This window comes from Crotalus tigris, unplaced genomic scaffold (assembly GCF_016545835.1).
Source record: "Crotalus tigris isolate CLP2741 ecotype Arizona unplaced genomic scaffold, ASM1654583v1 scf7180000024341.3516292, whole genome shotgun sequence".
Taxonomy (NCBI): Eukaryota; Metazoa; Chordata; class Lepidosauria; order Squamata; family Viperidae; genus Crotalus; species Crotalus tigris.
Window position 1 is genome coordinate 2,131,439 of NW_024100511.1, and position 23,278 is coordinate 2,154,716.

The 23,278-nt window shown below is 43.2% G+C and overlaps 1 protein-coding gene across 8 annotated transcripts in view; it reads right to left on the reverse strand.

Moving 5' to 3' along the window:
* The window catches only part of LCORL (ligand dependent nuclear receptor corepressor like), a 211,449-nt gene that overhangs the window by 83,864 nt on the left and 104,307 nt on the right, over positions 1 to 23,278 (reverse strand). For 7 of the 8 annotated variants that reach the window (XR_005554668.1, XR_005554669.1, XM_039326493.1 and 4 more), the window contains exon 2: positions 1,188 to 1,253. The exons of the other annotated variant lie outside the window; for it this stretch is intronic. Coding sequence is in view for 4 of the 7 variants with exons in the window: in XM_039326493.1 (XP_039182427.1) it covers positions 1,188 to 1,253 (66 nt within the window). In the remaining 3 variants the exon portion in view is untranslated. The remainder of the gene's footprint in view (positions 1 to 1,187; positions 1,254 to 23,278) is intronic. 8 annotated transcript variants of the gene reach the window in all.

Sequence of the window (23,278 nt, forward strand, 5' to 3'; positions counted from 1 at the left end):
TTTGGTTTGTTTGTTTGAAAGCCTATTACATGTTCAAAATGTTAAATATTTAAGCTAGCCACAAATAGGCTGGGGAAATCCCTGTAAAATATACAAGGATTTATTTACCCAGCCTCATCTAATGACATTTCTGTAATGCAAAGCAATTTTGAACATTTGTCCAGGATACTATTAACCAACGTAGCATTTCTTAGCATAATTCTAAGTGTCCAGAGAGTTGCTGCTGACAGGAAAATGGTTAAAGTGAGAAAGCAATTCTCCACTCTAAAGTTATCAGTTCTTTGCCAAAACTGGGCTACCGATCTGCTGCCATGTTCTGATGCTGTGTTCTAATTTCTAAATGCCCTCATCCAGAAACCCTTTTTTTTCCTCCTATATACCTATTTTCTGAGATATTTCAGTCTTGTATCATACATGAAAGCATGCCTTCAAACCATGTAAGATGCTGCCAATATCAGCTGAAGTATCTTCTCACAGGATAGATATATTCCCAACAAGCACTTCTTACTCCTTTTTCCATGACATCTGAAAGGCTAAATATGTGCCTCTCATTATGCTAGTGTGCTCTGTACTGCCTCTGAGCATCATCTTTACTATACACCATTAATGATCAAGATGATGCTGTCTGGGAAACTGTATCCCCAGGGAAACACTTAAACATAAATATCTACCAAGAATTCTAAAGTTTCAGCCAACCCCTAACCCCCAAAATTTATTGTCTGATTCTATTGATTCTAGGTAGTTAAATCAGTTCTCATTAAAGAATTGCTCTGTTATGTTCCAAAGAAACTGCATTCTTTTACAAAAACAAAAGAAACAAATTACATTGCAGGGCATACTACATAAAGAGCAAGTTGATATGAAATCACTAAAGTTTTCAGGTTTAATCAGTTTTTACACAATTCAATGCTATTACTGTATTTCCTTTCCTAAGATTCCTAATGAAAGGAATAAGAGTTTTAGTATTCCAAATGCAGAAAACTCTAGATTGGCTTATTTAATTCAAGGACTTCATAGATTAAAAATCTAACTGCATGTTTGCTATTTTAAGTAATAACTTTAAAAGAGGTGAATATTAAATCATAATATTTAGGTTAAAATGATCAGCAATATTTCTCAATATTAAAAAAGTTTTAAACATTTAGCATACAATTAAGATGCTAGCTTTTTTAATAATTATTATTTACCTTCAAATAAACTGAGGTCTCTTCGTAGCCTTGGTCCATAAAGCCCTTCTAAAATACTTTCAAAACCTAACAAAAAACAAAAATTAAACATTTTACTGTACAATATATTATATAGTTTCACAAATGTAGCAGATGAAAAGGTAAAATCACTGCACATAAGCACATTATTACAGAAAAGGAAATGTTTCTGGATACAGGTAGTTCTCAGTTTACAATCACAATTTCTGTTGCTAGGTGAGACATTTGTTAAGTGAGTTTTGCCCCATTTTACGACTTTTTTGCCATATTTGTTAAGTGAATCATTGCAGTTGTTAAATTACTAACATGGCTTCTAAGTGAATCTGGCTTCCCCATTGATTTTGCTTATCAGAAGGTTGCAAAAGATGATCAAATGATCCTGCAGCATTGCAATTATCATATATATGTGTCAGTTGTCAAGCATCTGAATTTTGATCAGGTGACTATGGGGATGCAGCTATGATCCTAAGTATGAAAACTGGTCATAAGTCACTTTCTTCAGTACCACTGAGACTTTGAACAGTCACTAAAGTGACTGTAAGTCGAGAATGACCTTTATAGAGATTTCAGAAAAAACTCAATGATCTAAAGGCATCGATATACATCTACCTCCCCCCTCAACATACATACTTAGTCTCAATATAACACTTGCAAATAATATGTTCATACTTTCTACTGTACCTTGTACCTTTAGATGAATGGGATTTAGGTGAAAAATGATCCCATTCATACCACCTTCTATTAAAAAAATGAAACAATTCAGGATGAACTGAACTGATTCAATAAATGGTCTAAGACAACGGTTCTCAACCTGTGGTCGCGACCCCTTTAGGGGTCCAACGGTCCTTTCACAGGGGTCGCCTAAGACCATCAGAAAACACATATTTCTGATGGTCTTAGGAACCGAGATACCGCTCCTCTATCCGTCTCCAGGAGGATAAAAACAACACAGAGAATGGTAAGACTTAAAGCATCAAAGGAGCAACTCCCCGCCTCTCAGGTAGAGCTAGCAAAAGCCGACTCAGCCCGCCTTCTCCCAGCATTTTCACCAATCAGAAGCGGAGGTCCGGACATTGGGGTCCATGACGTATCTTCCCGGGGAATCTGTGAAGCCGGCGGAGCTGCTCCAAATCGCGCTTGCGTGCAGTCGCTCGCGCCTCTGTGGAAGAGGGGAGATGGGCTGGCGGGGAGTTGAGGGAGGATGAGGCAAGAGGAGGAAGGAGGGAAGGGTTGTTAGCTGTGGAATCAGCACGCCAGAGGGCTTTGCCGCGGGTGGGTTCCTTTTGTATTTTGATTCCTTCCCTTTTGGAGGGAGGAATGGACATTTTAGGATTTGGGGAAAAAAATCTGGTGTCTGTGAATAAAAGCGCCGGTGATCATCTTTTCTTTCCGCCAGCTCATCTTGATGCATTCAGTGCAATTGTTTTTTTAAATAGCGCTTTTGGATTTTTTTTTAATCTTAGCTTTTTTAAAAAAAAAACTGGGGTTGGTCTCTGCCCTTGTGTGTGTGTGGGGGGTTGCAAGCACCTTAATTGTGTCTTCCCACCCCCATCCATGGGATTTTCCTCGGGGTTGCTAGGAGCTGCGCTTAAACTTGGAATCGCCCAGCTGCAAGCGAAGAGAAGGGAGTTGGCGTGGGCGAGAAAGCCAGCAAGCCTGCCTGCCTGAATTGCGAGGTTCCCTTTGCCTTTTTCATCATGAATCAGGATTTTCCCTCCTCCCGTCTTTAAACGGCTTCCTTTTATTTTGCCTCCCGCCTGGTCGGGATCAAAAGGCTCCGATTGGGGAAGTGTATACTTCACTGCCAGAAATTGTTAGGAAAAAGGAAATGCATTGAGAGAGGGACTTGTCAGAAAACATTTAGATGAGAATCAAGTACGCTCAGTGGAAGGTGAAAATGTTGGAAGGAGGGAATGAAATAGCTGGAATCTGGGACAGCTGTAAAGTCGTATCCTTCTGTTTTGGGAAACTTCCATGAAAAAGTAGTCACATAACCCCTCGCTTCATCCACAAAATGTTACAGGGGTTCTGATTTTTTTATTTATAACCCTTTTCCTTTCTTCCATTCTCTATTGGTCATGTGATCAAAATGTGGATGCTTGGCAACTGGCCTGTATTTATGACGGTTGCAGTGTCCCAGGGTCATGTGATTATTTTTAGCAATCTTTTGACAAGCAAAGTCAATGGGGAAGCCAGATTCATTTAACAACTGTGTTCCTAACTTAATAACTGCAGTGATTCACTTAACAACTGCAGCAAGAAAGGTCGTAAAATGGGTGCAACTCACTTAACAACTGCCTTGCTTAGAAAATAGAAATGTTGGGCTCAGTCATGGTCGTAAGTTGAGGACTACCTGTAGTTGTGGAATTCCTTTTCTTGGATGGTTCTATCTTCTGGAGTCTAGAGTCTGATCCTGCATATCATATATTTACATTACGATTCATAACAGTAGCAAAATTACAGTTATGAAGTAGCAACGAAAATACTTTTATGGTTGGGGATCATCACAACATGAGGAACTGTATTAAAGGGTCGCGGCATTAGGAAGGTTGAGAACCACTGGTCTAAGACAAAATTTATCATGAACACACTTTGTATATTCATGGCTGTGTGAAAACTGAACTATTTTTCAAAATAGTGAATATCTAAAGCCTCTATTGCAGTGTTTCTCAACCTTGACAATTTTAAGGCATGTGGACTTCAACTCCCAGAATTCCACAGCCAGCAATGCTGGCTGTGGAATTCTGGGAGTTGAAGTCCACATGCCTTAAAATTGTCAAGGTTGAGAAACACTGCTCTATTGTCATGAGAATATGAGGAGATATTTTCTACAGAAGAACTATAAACAAGAGTAATTTGTAAAAAATGATGGTGATGGTGAAATCCAAAAAGTGAGATGAACCAGAGGAAACACCAGAAGCCATTAGTCTAGTAAGTTGCATTATATTGTGATTTACCATTTTAATAGGGAGTATGATTTGTTAAAAACCCTCTCTCAAAATAAAATGTAACTTAATACAATATAATATATAATAATATAAATATTATATGAAAGACTATCTCTGTTCTGATTACATTGAATTACACATGACTCATTAATAACAGCCTCTTAAAATTTGTTATACACATTTGGAAACTTGTGTCATGTACATATACTGAGGGAACAGTAATGCAATCACTGACATATATATGCAACTATCCAGTATGTTTTTTATGCTCTTCCTCTTGCAAAGCTCTCTAAAGCACCAAATGTCAAAGAATTTGTCTTTTTTATGGGGTCTTCTTTAAGGGGGTCAGTTAAGAGGAAATTGTACACCTTGTGGCTTGCAAAAAGAGAAAGTTTTATATTAGATTAATATTAGAAAGTCCTTGGTTCAAATCCAATCTTAGGTATGGAAGCTCATTGGGCAACTCTGGACCAGTGACAATTTCTCTCAGCCCAATCTACTTCATATGTTTTAGCCTCCAGACCCCTAATCATCTTTGTTGCTCTTCTCTGCACTCTTTCCAGAGTCTCAATATCATTTTTTATCTTGTGGTGATCAGATCTGGATGCAATATTCCAACTGTGGTCTTACCAAGGCCTTATAAAATGATACTAACACTTCATGTGATCTTAATTCTATTCCTCTGTAAATTGCATTGGCTTTTTGGGGGGCTGTAGCATACCGCTGGCTCATATTTAAGTGATTGTTCATTAGGATTCCAAGATCCCTCTCGCAGTTATTGCTATTGGGCCAAGTTTCACCTAATCTGTACCTGTACAGATTTTTAGGCAAGTTTTTCTTGCCTACCCCCAACACTAGTTCTCAGCCCTGACTCCAAGGAGACCTACTTATAACCCTAACCCTAGTTTCATTTTCACTGGCAATTTCCCATGTATTTTCTTGCCTACATATAAAACCTTACTCTTCTTTACACTGAACTTCATTTTGTTAGATCAGGCCCAGTGTTTTTGTCAAGATCCATCTGGATCTTCTGGGCTATTCCTGCCAGCTTGGTGTTCTCTGCAAATTTGATGAGTTCCTTTTCTATCCCCTCATCTAAATCGTTTACGAAGATATTAAAGAGTACTGGACCTAAAACAGAACCTTGAGGTACCCCACTGCTTCCAAGTAGACATAGTTCCATTAGAGACTACATGTTGAGTGCAGTTTGTCAGCCAGTTAGAAATCCATCTGGTGGTGATGCTGACTATCCCACATTTTTCTAGCTTACCAAGAAGGAGGTTATGGTCTACTTTGTCAAATGCTTTACTGAAATCCAAGTATACTATGTCCACAACATTTTGCTGGTCCACTAATTTAGTAATTTTGTCAAAGAATGAAACAATTTGTTTGGCATAATCTGTTTTTGACAAATCCATGTTGGCTTCTGGTTATAACTTTGCCTGCTTCTAGGTGTTTGCAAATCTGTTGCTTAATTATCTTTTCCAGGATCGTCCCAGGTATTGATGTCAAGCTGATTGGTCTACAGTTTCCTGGATCTATTCCCCCCCCCCCCGAAGATCGGAACCTCATCAGCTCTTTTCCAATCCTCTGGTAGTTCCCCAGTACTCCAGGATCTTTGAAAGATATGGTTCAATGGTTCCAAGATCACGTCTGCCAGCTCCTTCAGAACTCTGGATGTAATCCATTGGGTCCTGGTGATATGAATTCGTCCAGAGTAAACAGATGTTGTTTTACCATTTTCTTGCATATTTTAATTGGAATTCCTAGTCTACCTTTTACTGTTCTGTCTTTGGTAGTTTGGGGCTATTTTTTCTTTTTGTGTGAAGATAGATGCACAGAAAGAATTTAGAAGCTCTGCTTTTTCCCTGATGACCATCACTTCCTTGCCATCTTTTCCCATTCATGGACCAATTCTTTGACTTTTTTCTTTTTTATATGTTGAAAGAAACTTTTTTAATTATTATTTTTGAATTTGTTGCAAGTGTTACTTCATTCTAAGCATTACCTTCCTGACCAAATTTGCAGATTTGGGCTATATGCTGGTATTCTGCCTTAGTTATGTGTCCTTCTTTCCATTTTTTATACTTATCCTTTTTATCTTTCAGTTTATTAGAGAGTTCTTTGTGCATCCATGCCAGTTTCTTCTTGGATTTCTTTCTTTTTTTTTTCAGTGGAACTGTGCTGGACCGGGTTTTTATAATAATATTTTTCAGAGTTTCCCAAGCTTCTTGAGTTGTTTTCCCCTTTAAAATTTTCATCCATGCAATCCTTACCAAGCTCTAAGTTTGTTGAAATCAGCTCTTTTAACGCCTAAGACACTGGTTTGGTTAAGTTCTTGCTTGTGTCTGCCTTATATTGCATTTTAATATGACATGGTCACTCTCCCCCAAAATTCCTGCAACTCTATCATTTCTTCTCTATTAGTAAGAATTAAGTCCAGTATAGCTGTCCCTCTAGTTGCCAACTCTACCTTTTGGATGACATTGTCAGCTAGGTTGGTCAGGAACCTGTTCAAACTCCCACAAGCTGCAGAGTTTGTCTCTCAGTTAATGTTAGGGTAATTAAAGTCCCCCATTACTATTGTTGTCAATGTTGTGACAAACCGAACTGAAGCCATTTTCATTGTCTTCATTGCCACATATTTAGTTTAGAAGGAGGGGGGGTGTAGTTCTCAGTTAGCCAAAACAATTCAAACATATGGGAACCAAGGTTATTGCTGATAACATTTTGGTGGGCTGGAGAGCTGGGAGCCCATGTTTTCTAACAATTGGTGAATGTGATTTATGACAGAAAATTGGGGTGGGAATTGCAATTTGCATCTTTGTAACCAAGGGGAGGGGAATTTAATCTTGGGTTCACCTTTGTATGTGCCGTTATTTTGTAGCCAAATAAAAATGTTCTTTGAGGAAGAATTCCTGGCCTTGAAGTTCTTTTAATTCAGTGGTTCTCAACCTTTCTAATGCCGTGACCCCATAATACAGTTCCCCATGTTGTGGTGACCCCTAAGTGGGTGTGGCCACCAATAAGAGGGAGTAGGACAGCTAGGGAAAAGGGAACAAAATGGTGGACAGCATGGTTTGGTGACCCCCATGAAATGGTCGTTCGACCCCAAATGGGGTCCCGACCCACAGGTTGAGAACCACTGTTTTAATTGGTTTCATCTATCAGAATCATGTCATTAACCCAAGACTGTAAACTATTTTATTACAACAGGGTCCTGAATTCCAGTTGCCTACGCAAAGCCTTGGGATAACGACAAAGACTCAGGGAAGATTCCATGATGGAGAAAAAGGAAGAGCCTGTTACTAGCCTCAAAGCTACAGCTACCACATCAGTAGATAGGGTGCAGGCCGTTGCCCCGGTAGAGAGTGTGACTTCGATGGTTACGGCAAGCAGCGCAAGACCAAAGGAATGACAGATCCAGTTGGAGCCATTGTTGCTGTTGGAAGGAGTCCTATCTATCGGAGACACTTGGCCTTCAGAGTTAGCCCAAACAAAAAAGAGTTCAGTAAAGACCGCTGAAGCCGAATTCCTGCTAACTGCTTCTCATGAATTGCGCTCTCCTGATCGAAAAGGCGCCAAGGACTAGAACCTTGGGATGAATCAGGTGAGCGGAAATATCTGACTGCAATCCAGAGCCAGTCCGCTGAGTGGTTAAGAGAGAAGTTTGAAGGACTGGAGATGGGAGGAAAGGAGCAGGTCACCCATTAGTTGCTTTCCAGTGAACGGGATGACAGAGGCCACGAAGACCGTCCCCAATCCAGGTGAAGTGCCAGTCCCATAGCTGGGGCCTGGGCTGCCTACCACCAATCAAAGCCACCAGCTTTAACTTCGAGGCAAAGCTCAGACAGCCATCAGCGTCGTGATAGTGCTGATCGCCATCAACGCTATGCCAGTCCTGACCATCGGCAACAGTATGTTAGCCCCGATCAGTACCAACGCTATGTGAACCCTGTCTGTACTCACGCTATGAACGTTATCAGCATAGAGCAAGTTCTGATTACTGCTGATACCCAGATAGCCCTGATAGATATCCACATCGGGCTAGTCCAGATCGATTTCGGCACCATGCTAGTCCAGACTGTCATTGTTACAGAATTAGCCCTGAGCGACACCCCCAGCGACTCAGCCCCGAACGTCACCAGCACACCAGTCCAGAGCCCCTGCCAAGAGCTGATCGAGCAGCAGGACTCCCAGCGGGACTCATTTGCAACAGTATGGGTTACTACAGGCTCTCTTAGATCGGCAGCAACCTGTAGCAGCTCCTCCTTTCAAACCCATGTTTGATGGCGACCCCGAGAAGTTAACTTTCTTTTTGAATAACGTGCGCTCCCACATGCCTATCCAGACCCTGCCACTATGGTTGATATGATAGCAGCAAACCTAGAGGGGGAGGCAGCAGAGTGGTTGAACATCTTGAACAACAAACAAGCACCTGAGCTATGGGACTACAACCTCTTCATCCAAAGATTAAGGACCAGGTTTGTGGATGGTTCCATAGCCCTGCAAGCTGAAAAGGACATTCACAAAGTGAAACAGAGGGGTCGGCCAGCGAAGGACTATGTGCATGAATTCCGGAGAATGGCTGGCAGAATTGTGCAGTGGCTTGAGCGATCACTAGTTCATCATTTCAAGTCCGGTCTGGACCCAGACCTGTTCCAGATATGCGTCTACAGGGGGATCCCTGATCAACTCCATGAGTGGTATTGCTTGGCCATGAATTTAGATCTGGGCTTTTCAACTGGTGGTATGCGTACCACCAGTGGTACGCGAGCACCTGGCTGGTGGTACGCGTAGGACGGGTTGAAAAAAATGTAAAAATGTAAAAGAAAAGTGTAAAAAAGTGTAAAAGTGGATGAGGTGAAGCGGCAGCAGCGCTGCACAGGCTTAAATTCAGCTGGAACTGCATGTTGCCTGGGTCGTACTAAGAGCCCAGGATCAAAGTGCACAGCTCCAGCTGATTGGCGGTGGCCTTGGGGGTGGCAGGCAACCTCAAGCAATCTTCAGTGGAGATTCCGCTGGAACTACGCGATGCACTGCCTGGGTCCCCCCCGCCTCCACTCAGATGCCCTCACATCCCCCAAGCATTTTTTTACTCACCTGCTTTCAGCAGCATTCCCTTTCTCCTGTACTTCTCAGCCTTCGCCATGTGTTTGTGAGACAAAAAAAAAGTTCCATGAGACTTTCTAATTTCTTACGAGACGTTAGAACGTCTCATGGAACTTTTGTTTCTTTTTTACACACAAACATGTGGCGAAGGCAGAGAAGCAGAAGGAGAGAGTGCAGTTGAAAGCAGGTGAGTAAAAAAATGCTTGGCGAAGGAGTGGGATCTGGGCGGGGACGCCAACCTTACCCCGCATGGTGGTGAGAGGGTTAACGGCAGGTGCAGGGGGCCCGGGAGGAGCTGCGCAAAGCAGGCAGAGGGGAGGCCGGGCAGATTGTGGGCACCAGCAAGCGAGCAAGATGGGCAGGGGCGCAAATCGGCGTGTATTCAGAAACGTCGATCTCATGCTCCTGCCGAGCTTGCTTGCTTTCCGCTTGCTATCTATCTATCTATCTATCTATCTATCTATCTATCTATCTATCTATCAACAGCTTTTGATGCCTGTCCGTGTCTTCTGAATTTTGTTTCTCTCTTGCTTGGGACAATCTACTCCCTTGTTTGAATCTGCTTAATTGTAATTTCCTTGATTAGCTACAGTTTTCAAGCAGTTATAATCTCTCTTAATCTCAATCGATTTGATTTCTCCAGAGTTTCTTATTTCTTCTTGTTGTAATATGTAATATGTTAAACATCAAAACCCTTGGCCCCCAAATTTTAATTACCTTACTTTTCATAGCAAATTTGAATCAAAGGGAGGGGTCCTTAGTGCTCTCTGAGCTTTTTTGCAAACAAACAAAAAACCTCTAAGATCACTCCTCCCTATACTGACAGGGCACCCACTACTATAATATAAATTAACAGCAAACCCCATTCCCTACTAGCACTGCTGATGTTACCTAATTTGGGTAATGAAACATCTGCAAGAAAACAAACAAGCTTAGAGAGCGCCAAGGATCCCTCATGTCAACCCTGAGCTATAAATACTCTTCTTTATTAGTTGAATCAAAGTGTTATTCTTTTCAATATTTCTCAACTTTACTGCACCCTTCTGGGTTGCATTATCATTATCATCATCTTAACCTTATTGCAGTCATTAACCAGAACAAAAGAATTGGCATTCAAATACTCAGAATATCCAAAACTAAAGTGACAAATTCAGGATAGTTAAAAAACTACTTTCAGACAAACATTTTGGCTAAAAAACAATATCAAATCAATATATTAAAAGGCTTATTATACTACAGATATACAACAAGATGAAATTTAAATATGCAATCTGGATAATATGAACTTGGAATAGTACTATAAAATATGAATATATGCACAAATACATATGCATATTCATATACATTCTCCCTCTCCCTTTCACACACACACACACACACACACACACACACACACACACACACACACAGCCCGTTGAACCTGGGGCTTCACTTAGCAAGCAGCATATTTGCCGTTCAGAGTATAACATGCCTATTGAAAAGTTTCCCTCCTGCAACTGTTCCTGTATCAAGAGATTTAGTCATTCCTTTGTATTGGACTTAACATTGCTCACCTTAATCATTACAGTGCAAAAGGAAAGTGATTCAGCAAAGGAACCACCATCGAAGAAATTAAAACTGAGGGAGGGAGGGAAGGACAATGAGAAGGAGAGAGGGACAATGGAAGGGAAGGAGGGAAGGAGGAAGGGACAAAGAGGGAGGGAAGGACGGAAGGAAGGAAAGAAGGAAGGAAGGGACAATGGGAGAAAGGGAGGGAAGGAAGGCACCCACCCTAGTCCCTACCCCCTCCATCAGAGATCCACGGATTCCCCCCAACAGGCACCCCACGACCTGAGTGATGAGCTGGCCATGCCCCCCCCGGCCATTGACTTCGCTTGTCAAAAGGTTACAAAAGGTGATCACATGACCCTGGGACACTGTGAACATCATAAGTATGAATCAATTGCCAAGCATCCAAATCACATGACCCTGGAGATGCTGCAACAGTCATAAGTGTGAAAAATGGTCATAAGTCACTTTTTTCAATGCCATTGTAACTTTGAACAATCCCTAAGCGAATTGTTGTAAGTCGAGGACTACCTGTACTTTATCATTTTTTCCTTTTGGGGGGGTCAGGTTTTTGACACCTTACTGGGCGACTGGTGGTACTCGGATGTTGCCTTATCCTAAAAGTGGTACAATGGGTGAAAAGATTAAAAAGCCCTGTCCTAGAATACATGCAGGTTAATATAAAAGGAAGAAAGAAGGCCACTGCCACCCAACCAAACAGAAGAAGTAGGTGAACTTTTTGCTAAACATGTAACAAATGTACGTTGAAAACACACACAGTTGTTATGGTTTCGATAGATGAGACTAATTAAAAGAACTTCAAGGCAAGGAATTCTTCCTCTAAGAACATTTTTATTTGGCTACAAAATAACGGCACATACAAAGGTGAACCCAAGACTAAATTCCCCTCCACTTGGTTACAAAATTGCAAGTTGCAATTCCCACCCCAATTTGCTGTCATAAATCACATTCACCAATTGTTATAAAATGCGGGCGCTCCTCCCAGCTCTCGAGCCAAAATGGTTTTTTTTACAAATGTTATAGATTTTCTAATATAACATTCACATATTTGAAAAGCAACATGGCGGCTGGGTTGTAATAATTCAATTACATACAGATATCATTAGTACAGATTTCAAATGACTACCGTAAACATTTCCTCTCCCTTCCCTTTAATATATACTGTCCATATGTAAATTAAAACAATTTTTATTCTATCAATCACATAAAACATAACTTTCTTACGTATATCAATAGGTTTTAGTTTATATATATTCTAATTGTTTTAACATACAATCTTTTAGACAATCAATGGCCTAATAAATTTTTCCAATTTTAATTTCCATTAATATTTAAATTTAATGTTTGATATTTATCATTCCCAAGATTTTAAATACTCTCAATTCCTTTATCACCATTCCTCACAAAATCTAATATTCCGATTTGGCTAGGTAATGGGCACTGGAGTTTAGGGATATCTCGAGCTCCACATCTATTTCTACCTTTGATCCTTTAATAATAAAGTAAACTTTTGGGACTTCCGGTGGCGACAACCGCGGCGATGGCGGCGTTCTTCAGCCGTCTGCCCTGGGATGTGTCAAAGCCAGCTGAGACGGCAAGCAACAGCTGTCTCGCGGCTTGGAACCTCTCTCCCTGGGCGAAGGGGAGGAGGTGAGCTTTCCTCAGATAGTGGTAGAGCTCCCCGAGACCCCAAAGTTTTCTTTTTTGGTGGTCAGAGGGTGAGAGCTCCCACAGACTCTGGGGTGTTCTCCACATTCCAGGATGCCTTGGCCCTGATTTTTCCAGGGCAAAACTAGACGCTGCTTCCACATCTGCGCTTAAAATGAATTTGTGAGTAAAATTTAAAGCAGACAGAGCTGACCAGGAGAGATTAAAATGGGGATTATTTCGAGACTTTAACTCTGGAAAAGAACTTATCTTCTCCTTCTTTTAATTAAGAGTGGTGAAAAATGGCGCTGAGATGTTGATTCTTTGAGTGAAAGGACCGGAACTTCTATCTGGAACAATGTAACAGATTTTGTATTTGTATAAATTGCAAGAATCTTCTTTTTTTCTTTTAAGGGGGCTTTTGTCTTTTTTCCCCTTTTCCTTTTGGGGGGGGGGTATTTGTTGATTTTATAAGATTTTAGCAGACTTTTTACAAGTGGTCTTAAAAATAAAATGGCTTCAAAGCGTCTCAGAGCTTCTGTTGCTTCTAAAACCTCAATCTTCCCAGTAATGCAGACAGCTCAGCAAGCTAAGACTAAGTTTCTACCACCTTCCCCATTGTCTTCAGCATGTATACTTAAAGATTTACAGGATGCCTTGGAAAAAAAGGCACGACAGATTAAAGAAGAGATGGAGGTTTTTTTTGAAAATAAATTCACGAAACTGAGAGAGGACATAGTGTTCGTGTTTCAAAAGTTTGTTGGTCACATAGATCGTCTGGATGAGTGTATTGATGATGTTATGGAAAATTTTGAAAAACTGGAAGATCGAATTGACAAAGTGGAAAACAGTGTGGAAATAATACAGGATGAAATTACTATGATACAATACAGAAACATGGAATTTGATTTAAGAATAAGGGGAATGAAGGAAAATATGCAAGAGGATTTGAGACAAGTGGTGGTAAAAGATATAGCTTTCATTTTGGGGGTTAAGCCTGAAGAAATATTGAGAGAGATGGAAAAAGTTTTTAGGGTTGCGAGACAGAGGAATTTGCCACGAGACATGGTTATCTATTTTTCTAGGAGATCACTTCGTAATGAAATTTTACAGGCTTTTTATAAGCAGAGATTTCAAATTGCAGCTCAAGATGTTATAATTTTAAAAGAAATACCTTCAAAAATTCTTAGAAAAAGAAAGGATTTTGCTTTTTTGGTTGATGAGCTCAAAAAATGACAGGTTCGATTCAGATGGGAGATACCGGTTGTAATAGTACTGAACTATGTGGGGATATATTACAGACTTAATACAATATAAAAGGCGAAAGATTTTTACATTTCGGTTTTGAAGGTGGGCTCTCCATTATCTTTACGACCTGAGATAATAGAAGAAAAGTTGGAAGAGCAGTCGGTTGAAAGTGCTATGCTATTGGATGTAGGAGACATACAGGCTGAACCTTTGCAGCAGTCTCTTGAGACAGAAGATTTTTTAAAAGAACCGAGAATGACTTGTGCAGCCTATAGACGTAAATTAAAAGAACAGCAGAAGATGGATGTTGGAATAAAGAAAAGGAAATGATGGATTTCTGTAGTAGTTTTGTGAGATAAAAGGGGGGGGGAAATGACATTGCCATAGGTGTATACTACAGACCACCCAACCAAACAGAGGAAATAGATGAACTTTTTGCCAGTCAGCTAACTAAGGTATGTAGGAAGCACATCACAATAGTAATGGGGGACTTTAACTACCCTGACATCAACTGGGAGACAAACTCCGCACCAAGTGGAAGATCAAACAGGTTCCTGGCAAACCTAGCAGACAACTTTGTCTCCCAAAAAGTAGAGAATGGAACTAGGGGATTAGCCATCTTGGATCTAATTCTCACTAACAGAGATGAAATGATAGACGGTGTTGAAGCCATAGGAACCCTGGGAGGAAGTGATCATGCAATATTAGAATTCAACATTATAGAAGCACAACCAATAGAACACAGTCAAACTAGAGTCTTGGACTTCAAGAGAGCTAATTTCAATAAACTTAGAGAGGGCTTGGGAAGGATTCCATGGATGAGAATCCTCAAGGGGAAAACAACTCAAGAAGCTTGGGAAATTTTGAAAAATGAGATAATAAAAGCACAGTCTAGCACAATACCAACAAAGAGGAAAAACAACAGCTCTCAAAAGAAACCAGCATGGCTGCATAAAGAACTCTCTGACAAATTGAAAGATAAAAAGGACAAGTATAGAAAGTGGAAAGAGGGGAACATAACTAAGTCAGAATATCAGCAAATAGCCCGAGCCTGCAAAGATGAAGTGAAGAAAGCCAAGGCTCAAAATGAACTAAGGCTTGCGACCAAAGTCAAAAATAACAAAAAAAGCTTCTTTCAACATGTAAAAAACAAGAAAAAAGTGAAGGAAACGATTGGTCCATTAGTGGGTGGAAGTGGCAAGAAGGTGACAAACAACAGGGAGAAAGCAGAACTATTTAACTCGTGTTTTGCATCTGTCTTTACACAAAGGGAAAAAACAGACCAACCTATTAAAAATACTGCCATAAAAAACAAAACAGAAACACAAGTTAAGATAGGCAAGAAAATGGTTAGGGAGCACCTGTCCAGCCTAGATGAGTTCAAATCGCCAGGACCAGATGGATTACACCCCAGAGTTCTCAAGGAACTGGCAGATGTAATATCGGAGCCACTGAACTATATTTTTCAAAGATCCTGGAACACAGGGGAACTACCAGAGGACTGGAAAAGAGCTGATGTAGTTCCCATCCTCAAAAAAGGAAAAAAAATGGATCCAGGAAATTACAGACCTATCAGCCTGACCTCAATACCTGGGAAGATCCTGGAAAAGATAATCAAACAACGAATCAACGAACACCTAGAGGCAAACAAAGTCATTACTAAAAGCCAACATGGGTTTGTCAAAAATAGATCATGCCAGACAAATCTTATTGCATTCTTTGACCAAGTGACAAAATTAGTGGATCAGAGGAATGCTGTGGACATAATTTACTTGGACTTCAGTAAGGCATTTGATAAAGTAGATCACAACCTACTACTTGACAAGATAGAAAAATGTGGGGTAGACAGAACCACCACCAGATGGATCCGTAGCTGGCTGACCGGCCGTACTCAGCGAGTGGTCCTCAATGGAACTGCATCTATATGGAGGGAAGTGTGTAGTGGGGTGCCCCAGGGCTCTGTTCTGGGCCCAGTACTCTTCAACATCTTCATCAACGATTTGGATGAAGGGATAGATGGGGAACTCATCAAATTTGCAGACGACACCAAGCTGGCAGGAATAGCCAACACTCCAGAAGACAGGCTTCAGATACAGAAGGATCTGGACAGACTTGAACACTGGGCACTAACTAACAAAATGAAATTCAATGGTGAAAAAAGCAAGGTTCTACATTTAGGCAAGAAAAACCAAATGCACAAGTACAGCATAGGTGGCACCATGCTCAATAGTAGTAACTGTGAGAGGGACCTCGGAGTCCTAGTAGACAATCACTTAAATATGAGCCAGCAGTGTGCTGCAGCTGCCAAAAAGGCCAACACAGTGCTAGGCTGCATTAACAGAGGGATAGAATCAAGATCACGTGAAGTATTAATACCACTCTTCAATGCCTTGGTAAGGCCACACTTGGAATACTGCATCCAGTTTTGGTCACCACGATGTAAAAAAGATGTTGAGACTCTAGAAAGAGTACAGAGAAGAGCAACAAAGATGATTAGGGGACTGGAGGCTAAAACATATAAGGAACGGTTGCTAGAATTGGGTATGTCTAGTTTAACGAAGAGAAGGACAAGGGGGGACATGATAGCAGTGTTCCAATATCTCAGGGGCTGCCATAAAGAAGAGGGAATTAAGCTATTTTCCAAAGCACCTGAAGGCAGGACAAGAAGCAACGGGTGGAAACTAATCAAGGAGAGAAGCAACCTAGAACTAAGGAGAAACTTCCTGACAGTTAGAACAATTAATCAGTGGAACAGCTTGCCTCCAGAAGCAGTAAGTGCTCCAACACTGGAAGTTTTTAAGAAGAGACTGGACAGTCATTTGTCCGAAATGGTGTAGGGTTTCCTGCCCTAGCAGGGGGTTGGACTAGATGACCTCCAAGGTCCCTTCCAACTTTATTATTATTATTATTATTATTATTATTATTATTATTATTATTATTATTATTATTATTTGTATTTAGTATGTTTTAAAGGAACAGTGAATGATTTTTGTAGTATGTAGATGTAAAGAAAAAGAATAATAGAAGGTGCTGATTTAGTGGAAAAGTTTAAATATTTGGGAGTATATATATTATAAATTCTTAATTTAAAGTGAAAAATAATTATGAGATATTATGGGTAAACGTGTAAAAGAATTTAAATTCTAATGATCTTTGTTGGTGAGAATTTTAGAAGATGAATGGTTTGCTGAAACTTTTTAAGTAGGAGGGTATTAATAGACTTTCTTAGGGGCAAAAAGCAAAGAGCCAATTTTATCGAACGTAAGTTTGTTGGTTAGGTTATATTGGAGGGAAAATTTTGTGTTTATTATGGATGAATGGTTGTTTAAAAGAAATATACACCTCAGCAAGGTGAAGATGGATAAATTATATGTAGAGTAAATATGGGTTATGATATGGGTTTAAAATGCATTGTGCAGATTATGAATAATTTTTAGTTCTCAATTTGAAAATGCTTATATTGTAACTTTTTTTTTCCTTTTTTGTATTTGAGTTAAAGTATATTATTGATTTTATTATTTGTATAGTTGGATAAGTTTATTTAGAATTTGCTTGTTTATTTGTAACCCTGTAACCAGCTCTGGGAAGAGAGGGGGGGGAGGGAGGGAGGGGGTTATTTTAGGGGGGGATATTGTTAAAAACTTGTATAAAACTTTTCAATAAAAAAATCTAATATTCTGAATACACATCTTATCTATTTAACTTCTCACCCTCTATATCGACAAATTAATAAAATATGATATCCTTATTTTCTGCTAATTTTTGAATTTTTTAAATTAGTGATCAAAATTTCTTTTTATTTCAATATTTAATACTTCCTCTCTCTTCCTCTTTTTATCTACTATCTCATGTTTGAACTAATAATTTTTGTTTTTAACGTTCCATATAGACCTGTTTATTACTTTCATCAATAGGTTTTTAGGTTAGGGTTAGGGTTAGGTTAGGGAAGGGGCGTTGACTTACCTGGACGCCTTTTCTCAGCACGGAGATGGATAATCCACGCAGTGGGTTGAGACTGTATTCTTGGCCAATCAGATCAGTCAGCCAAAGTTGCCACGCCCTGTCCTGGACCATGATTCTCCAGTCTTGACTCGAGCGCAGCCATTGACTGACAGTAAGACGTTTTGGCTCCACTAAATATACCCTATTATCCTAGTCTATAAGGGTGGGTGTGGATTATCCATCTCCGTGCTGAGAAAAGGCGTTCAGGTAAGTCAACGCCCCTTCTCCAGCACTGGAGATGGATAATCCACGCAGTGGGACATACCAAAGCCTATTGTCCCTTGGGTTGGGGAATAGACTGGTCCCGTGTGTAACTTTGGTCTAGAACCTGCTGGAGAACCCTCCTACCGAAGGAGGCCTCTGCAGAGGAGTACTTGTCGATTTTGTAATGGCGAATGAATGGAGAGGGCGAGGCCCAAGTGGCTGCCCTGCATACCTCTTCAATAGAAGCCTGCATGGCCCATGCTGCTGAGGTGGCAGCACTCCTTGTGGAGTGGGCCGTGATATGCTTGGGGACTTGCAAGGACTCCGCCTGGTATGCCCCAGTGATGCATGCCCTAATCCACCTACCGATGGTAGAGGACGAGACCTTCCGGCCCCTATTAGCGGGGTAGAAGGATATGAAAAGCACTTCCGAGCGTCGGAATTCCGCTGTGCGCGAAATGTAATGTCTTAGTGCCTTTCGTACGTCCAAGGTGTGTCACTGTTGCTCCAGGGGATGAGCTGGGTTTGGACAGAAGTCTGGTAGGACTATTTCCTGTGATCTGTGAAAAAAGGAGTTGACCTTTGGAATGAATGAAGGGTCTATTCTTAGGACTACCTTGTCCCTGTGAAAATGACACAGGTCCTTCCTCGTTGAGAGAGAAGCTAACTTGGATATCCGTCGAGCTGACGTGATAGCTACTAAGAATGCTACCTTATGGGTCAGGTAGCGAATGTCACATGTTTTGAGTGGTTCGAAGGGCGCTCTGGTAAGAGCTTGTAGTACTCGTGGTAGTTCCCACGATGGATACCTGTGCACGGTTGGCGGTCTGATGTTCGCAGCCCCCTTGAGGAAGGATCGTATTAAGGGATGCTTGCCCAAGGATTCACCGGGGCTGGCAGAAAGTATAGTTGAGAGGGCGGCGATTTGCCTGCGCAGCGTGTTTGGCGAGAGGTCCCTCTCTAGGCCATCTAGTAAAAATTCTAGGATCTTGGGAATTGTGATCCCTTCGAGTAACAATTCCTGTTTAGAGCACCATGATTGGAAGCTTCTCCACGTGGCCTCGTAGATACGGTTCGTGGAGGGGCGCCTTGATGCCTGTATGACCCTAATTACACCCTGTGAGCAAGCCCCCTTGGCTAAAATTGACCGTTCAAGAGCCAGACGGCTAGTTGTAGCCATTGTGGCTCTGGGTGGGAGATCTCCCCCTGCTTGAGGGAGATCCTCTCCGGAGGAATCCGCCATGGATTCGTGCGGGAGAGACTCCTCAAGTCTGCGAACCAAGGTCTCCTTGGCCAATAAGGGGCCACAAGGATTACCTCGGCCCTTTCCCGCAGAATCTTGCGTACTACCGCAGGAAGGAGAGGTAAGGGTAGAAACGCGTACAGGAGTCCCCTTGGCCATGGTCTCCATAACGCGTCTGTCTGCTCTGCTCCCCTGGATGGGAATCGGGAGAAGAAGCGAGTTAGGTGGGCATTGGAAGGAGAGGCGAAAAGATCCACCTGGGGAAGCCCGAAGCGGTGACAGATCTCCCTGAAGATCCTCGGGTGTAGTTGCCACTCCGAGTGATCTATTGTTGATCTGCTCAACAGATCTGCTTGGATGTTTGCCTCCCCCGATATGTGGTCGGCCTTTATGGAGGCCAGATTTTGTTCCGCCCAGGCCCCCAGTAGGAGGGCCTCGGCCGAGAGCGAGCGAGAGTGTGTGCCCCCCTGACGGTTTATGTGGGCCTTGGCTGTCACATTGTCTGCCAGGACCAGTACGTGCCTGCCTTTTATGCTGCTGTGAAAATGCCTTAACGCTAGGTGAATAGCCCGTAGTTCGAGCCAGTTTATGTTGTGTCGGAGATCCACCGCTGACCAGCGGCCCTGTGTCCACTTGGTCCCCAAGTGGCCTCCCCAGCCGAATAAGCTCGCATCTGTTGTGACTACTACTCTGTCTGGTTCCCTGAAGGGGGACCCCCTGAGGAGAGCTGGAGATAGCCACCACCTGAGGGAGTGTCGTACTCTCAGAGGTATGTCTACCCTCTTCCGGGATGCACTGATTTGCTGTCTCTGAACGGGAGCATGAACCACTGCAGTTCTCTTGAGTGCAGCCTTGCCCAAGGAACTATTGCTATGGTCGATATCATCTTCCCTAGCAGCTGGGAGAGGCAGACCAGCGTCACTGACTGACCGCGGCTTACCTGTTTTACAGCTTTCTTTATGCTGCTGAGGCGTTCCCGTGATAGGTACACCTTGCACTCCTTTGTGTCTATGACCACTCCCAGATGGAGTATTCTCGTAGTTGGGGTTAGATGGCTCTTTGGAAAGTTCACCGAGAAGCCGTGGTCCTGCAGCAGTTTTATCACTAACTTTAGGTCCGCCCGAGACTGCTGGGCGGACGATGACTGGATTAGAATATCGTCCAGGTAGCACTGGACTCTGACTGGTACGTTTCTTAGGTGTGCTGCCAGAACCGCCAGAATCTTGGTGAACACCCTGGGCGCTGATGACAGGCCGAATGGAAGTGCCCTGTATTGAAAATGGTGCCCCCTGTAGGCAAACCGTAGAAAACGGCGGTGAGCCAGAGAGATAGGGATGTGCAAGTATGCCTCCATGAGGTCGATCGATGCCAGAAAATCCCCTTTCCTTACGCTTCCAAGGATGGAGCGTAGTGTCTGCATTTTGAATTTGCGGTATTTTATGTAGAAATTTAGCCTTTTTAAATCCAGAACGGCTCTCCAACCCCCCGAGGGTTTTGGGACCACGAAGAGGATAGAATAAAACCCCTGGTCTCTCTGGTTCATAGGCACCGGCTCTACGGCCCGTATGTTTAGAAGGTGCTGAACGGCCTCGTTCATGAGCCTTCTCTTTGTTGGGTTTGTGGGACAGGGGCACGGGCGGAAGCGGTTCGGGGGCTTTGAGAGAAATTCTAGAGATAGACCATGACGTATGGTGTTCCTGACCCATACGTCCGTGGTGGTCTCTTCCCACTGGGGAGCAAACCCTGCTAGTCTGCCCCCTATGGGAAGGTCTGGGTGGGAGTCATCTGGTACGGCGGAAGGGGCGGTTGCTCCCCCGAAAGGGCCGTCTTCCCTGCGTTTGCCTATGTCTTGTGTTCTATCTGTCCCCCTGTCTTTCCCTATCCTGTCTAGCTTGGACGGGTTGGGAATTTTGAAAGTAGTTGACCCTGGCTTCCGTACGAAAGGATTGTTTCCTTCCCCAGGAGCCGGGTCTCTTGTCCTGCCTTTTAAGCATGTGTTTAAGGACCTTGCGCTTGTCCTTGTTCTCTGTCAGGTATGGCGTTAGTGCCTCACCAAACAGCTTTGCCCCTTGGTACAGAGCCGAAGCCAATTTCCACTTGGATTTGGTATCCGCCTGCCAGTTCTTTAGCCAGAGGATGCGCCTGCTCGTGTTGTTTGCCGCCATTGCCTTGGCTGAAAACCTGGTCGCTAAAAGTGTCGCGTCCGACGCATATTCCGTGGCCGCTACCATTTTGCTGAGTTCCTGGTGAGTGCGTATATCCTCCATGGGAACCCGGCCCTGTAACTCACGGAGCCAACAAAGTGTGGCTCTGGTGAAAAAGGACGCGGAGGTAGTCGCCCTGGTAGCCCAAGCTATTGCCTGGTGCGTTCTCCTGTAGTTGGACTCACTCTTTCGGTCCTCGGCTTTAAGAGCCTCAGCAAAATCTCCTGATATGGCCGTGTCTGATATCAGGGGACCTATGGGTTCGTCCAACACCGGCACCTCCAATGTTCCCTCTAGCTCCCTTGCTACGTTAAATAGCTTCCTCTCTGCATTGCTAGGAAGCGGTAGGGAGGTTGGCGCTGCCCACTGTTTTCTTATTGTGTTTAGGAACATGGACGGGCATGGTATGCGGTGTTGAGTGGTTACCTTTTCGGCGAACGTCGGCTCAGCCTCCGTGTCAACTGTGACAGGCTCCGCTGGTGTCCCATGCCCCAGATGGGCTGTGGCCTCAGCCTTGCGCAGAATGGTAACAAAAAGAGAAGGGTTAAACAGGCCGCTGAAGGACGGCCCTTGAGGTGAGGTGTCCTCCTCTTCCTCAGACATTTGAATCCCTTGTGACGTACCTGGCTGGTCCAGGTAATCTTCCTCGGAGACTGACGAGTCTGAGAAGGAGGAGAGGTCCTGATGGTCCTCCGTTTCCTCCCGATGCCTCGTTCTAAGTCCTAGAGGCTTGGCTTTGGAACTTTGAGCCCTGGCCTCAAATGCACGGTCCACTGCCTGCGCTATTAGGGTAGCTAGCAGATCCCCCGTCAATGCAGGAGAAGTAACCATTGCCTGCGACCCTGCAGGTGCTGTGGTTAGCATGGTCCTCGGGGTTTCCTGTAACCTCCGTGGGGAGGTGGATCGGGAGAGCGATGAGAATTCGCCTATCCCACCCTCTGTTTGGGACTGTGATAAGTTCCCTAATGACCAAATGGCCCGTGGGGATGAAGGGAGACCCAGCGGTAGATCAGGACCTATCCCCCCATTCTGCCTATTTTCATTTCTGGCCCTTTTCTGGGCTCTGTCGAACTCTTTTTCTAGGGCTTGGTGTCTTCTGATTGCCTGTTTGTCAGCCTTCTTTGATGACTTCCTTGCAGCCTTTCTAGGGGCTGCAGAGGATTCCGAATCCTCTGAAGCAGGTGCTCCAGAGGATGAAGGCGGGGCTCCAGTGGAGGGAATGATTGCTTCCTCCATTCTCCACTAACGCTGGGCCGCGATAGGGGGGACCCAGGTAGTAGGAGAGCTCCAACTTTGAGTAAGGACAGGCGCACTACTGGGGGCGTCTGGAACTCAGGAGCAGACTCTGCAAAATTGTCAGAGTTAGTCACTGTGCACGGATAAGAACAGGCACGCTAATGGGAATGCCTGGAACCCGGCTTGACTATGGTGGGTAAGGACAGGCACGCGACTGGGGATGCCTGGAACCCACCACTAAATCCAGAAGCGTACGGGCCACTAATGGGGGAACCGAAGTCCGGAAGGAGCCAAAGGCAACTAAACACAGTTAGCTATGAAAGGGTCTTATTTACTTTAGATTGAAGACACCAAGTCCTGGAACCCGCAGCTATGTGTCTGATTTGAATGTCTCTGAATGAATAATAGATGCTTTAGTACCCCAGTACTGCTTGCCTATTAATTCACTCCAGCGGCTGAACCTATGCTTCACATGGAGCCTTAGATCCCCTGTTTGGACAAAAATATGGCCGCCGCTGCCAGGAGACTACTGCGCATGTGTTAAAAGGATCAGGAGATTATTGCGCCTGTGCTAAAAAGGCTGCCTGTGCCACGTGCGGTTGTAACAAAGAGCCACGCGTGCTCCCAGCTGTGCAGACAATGGCGCCTCGTTTAAAAATC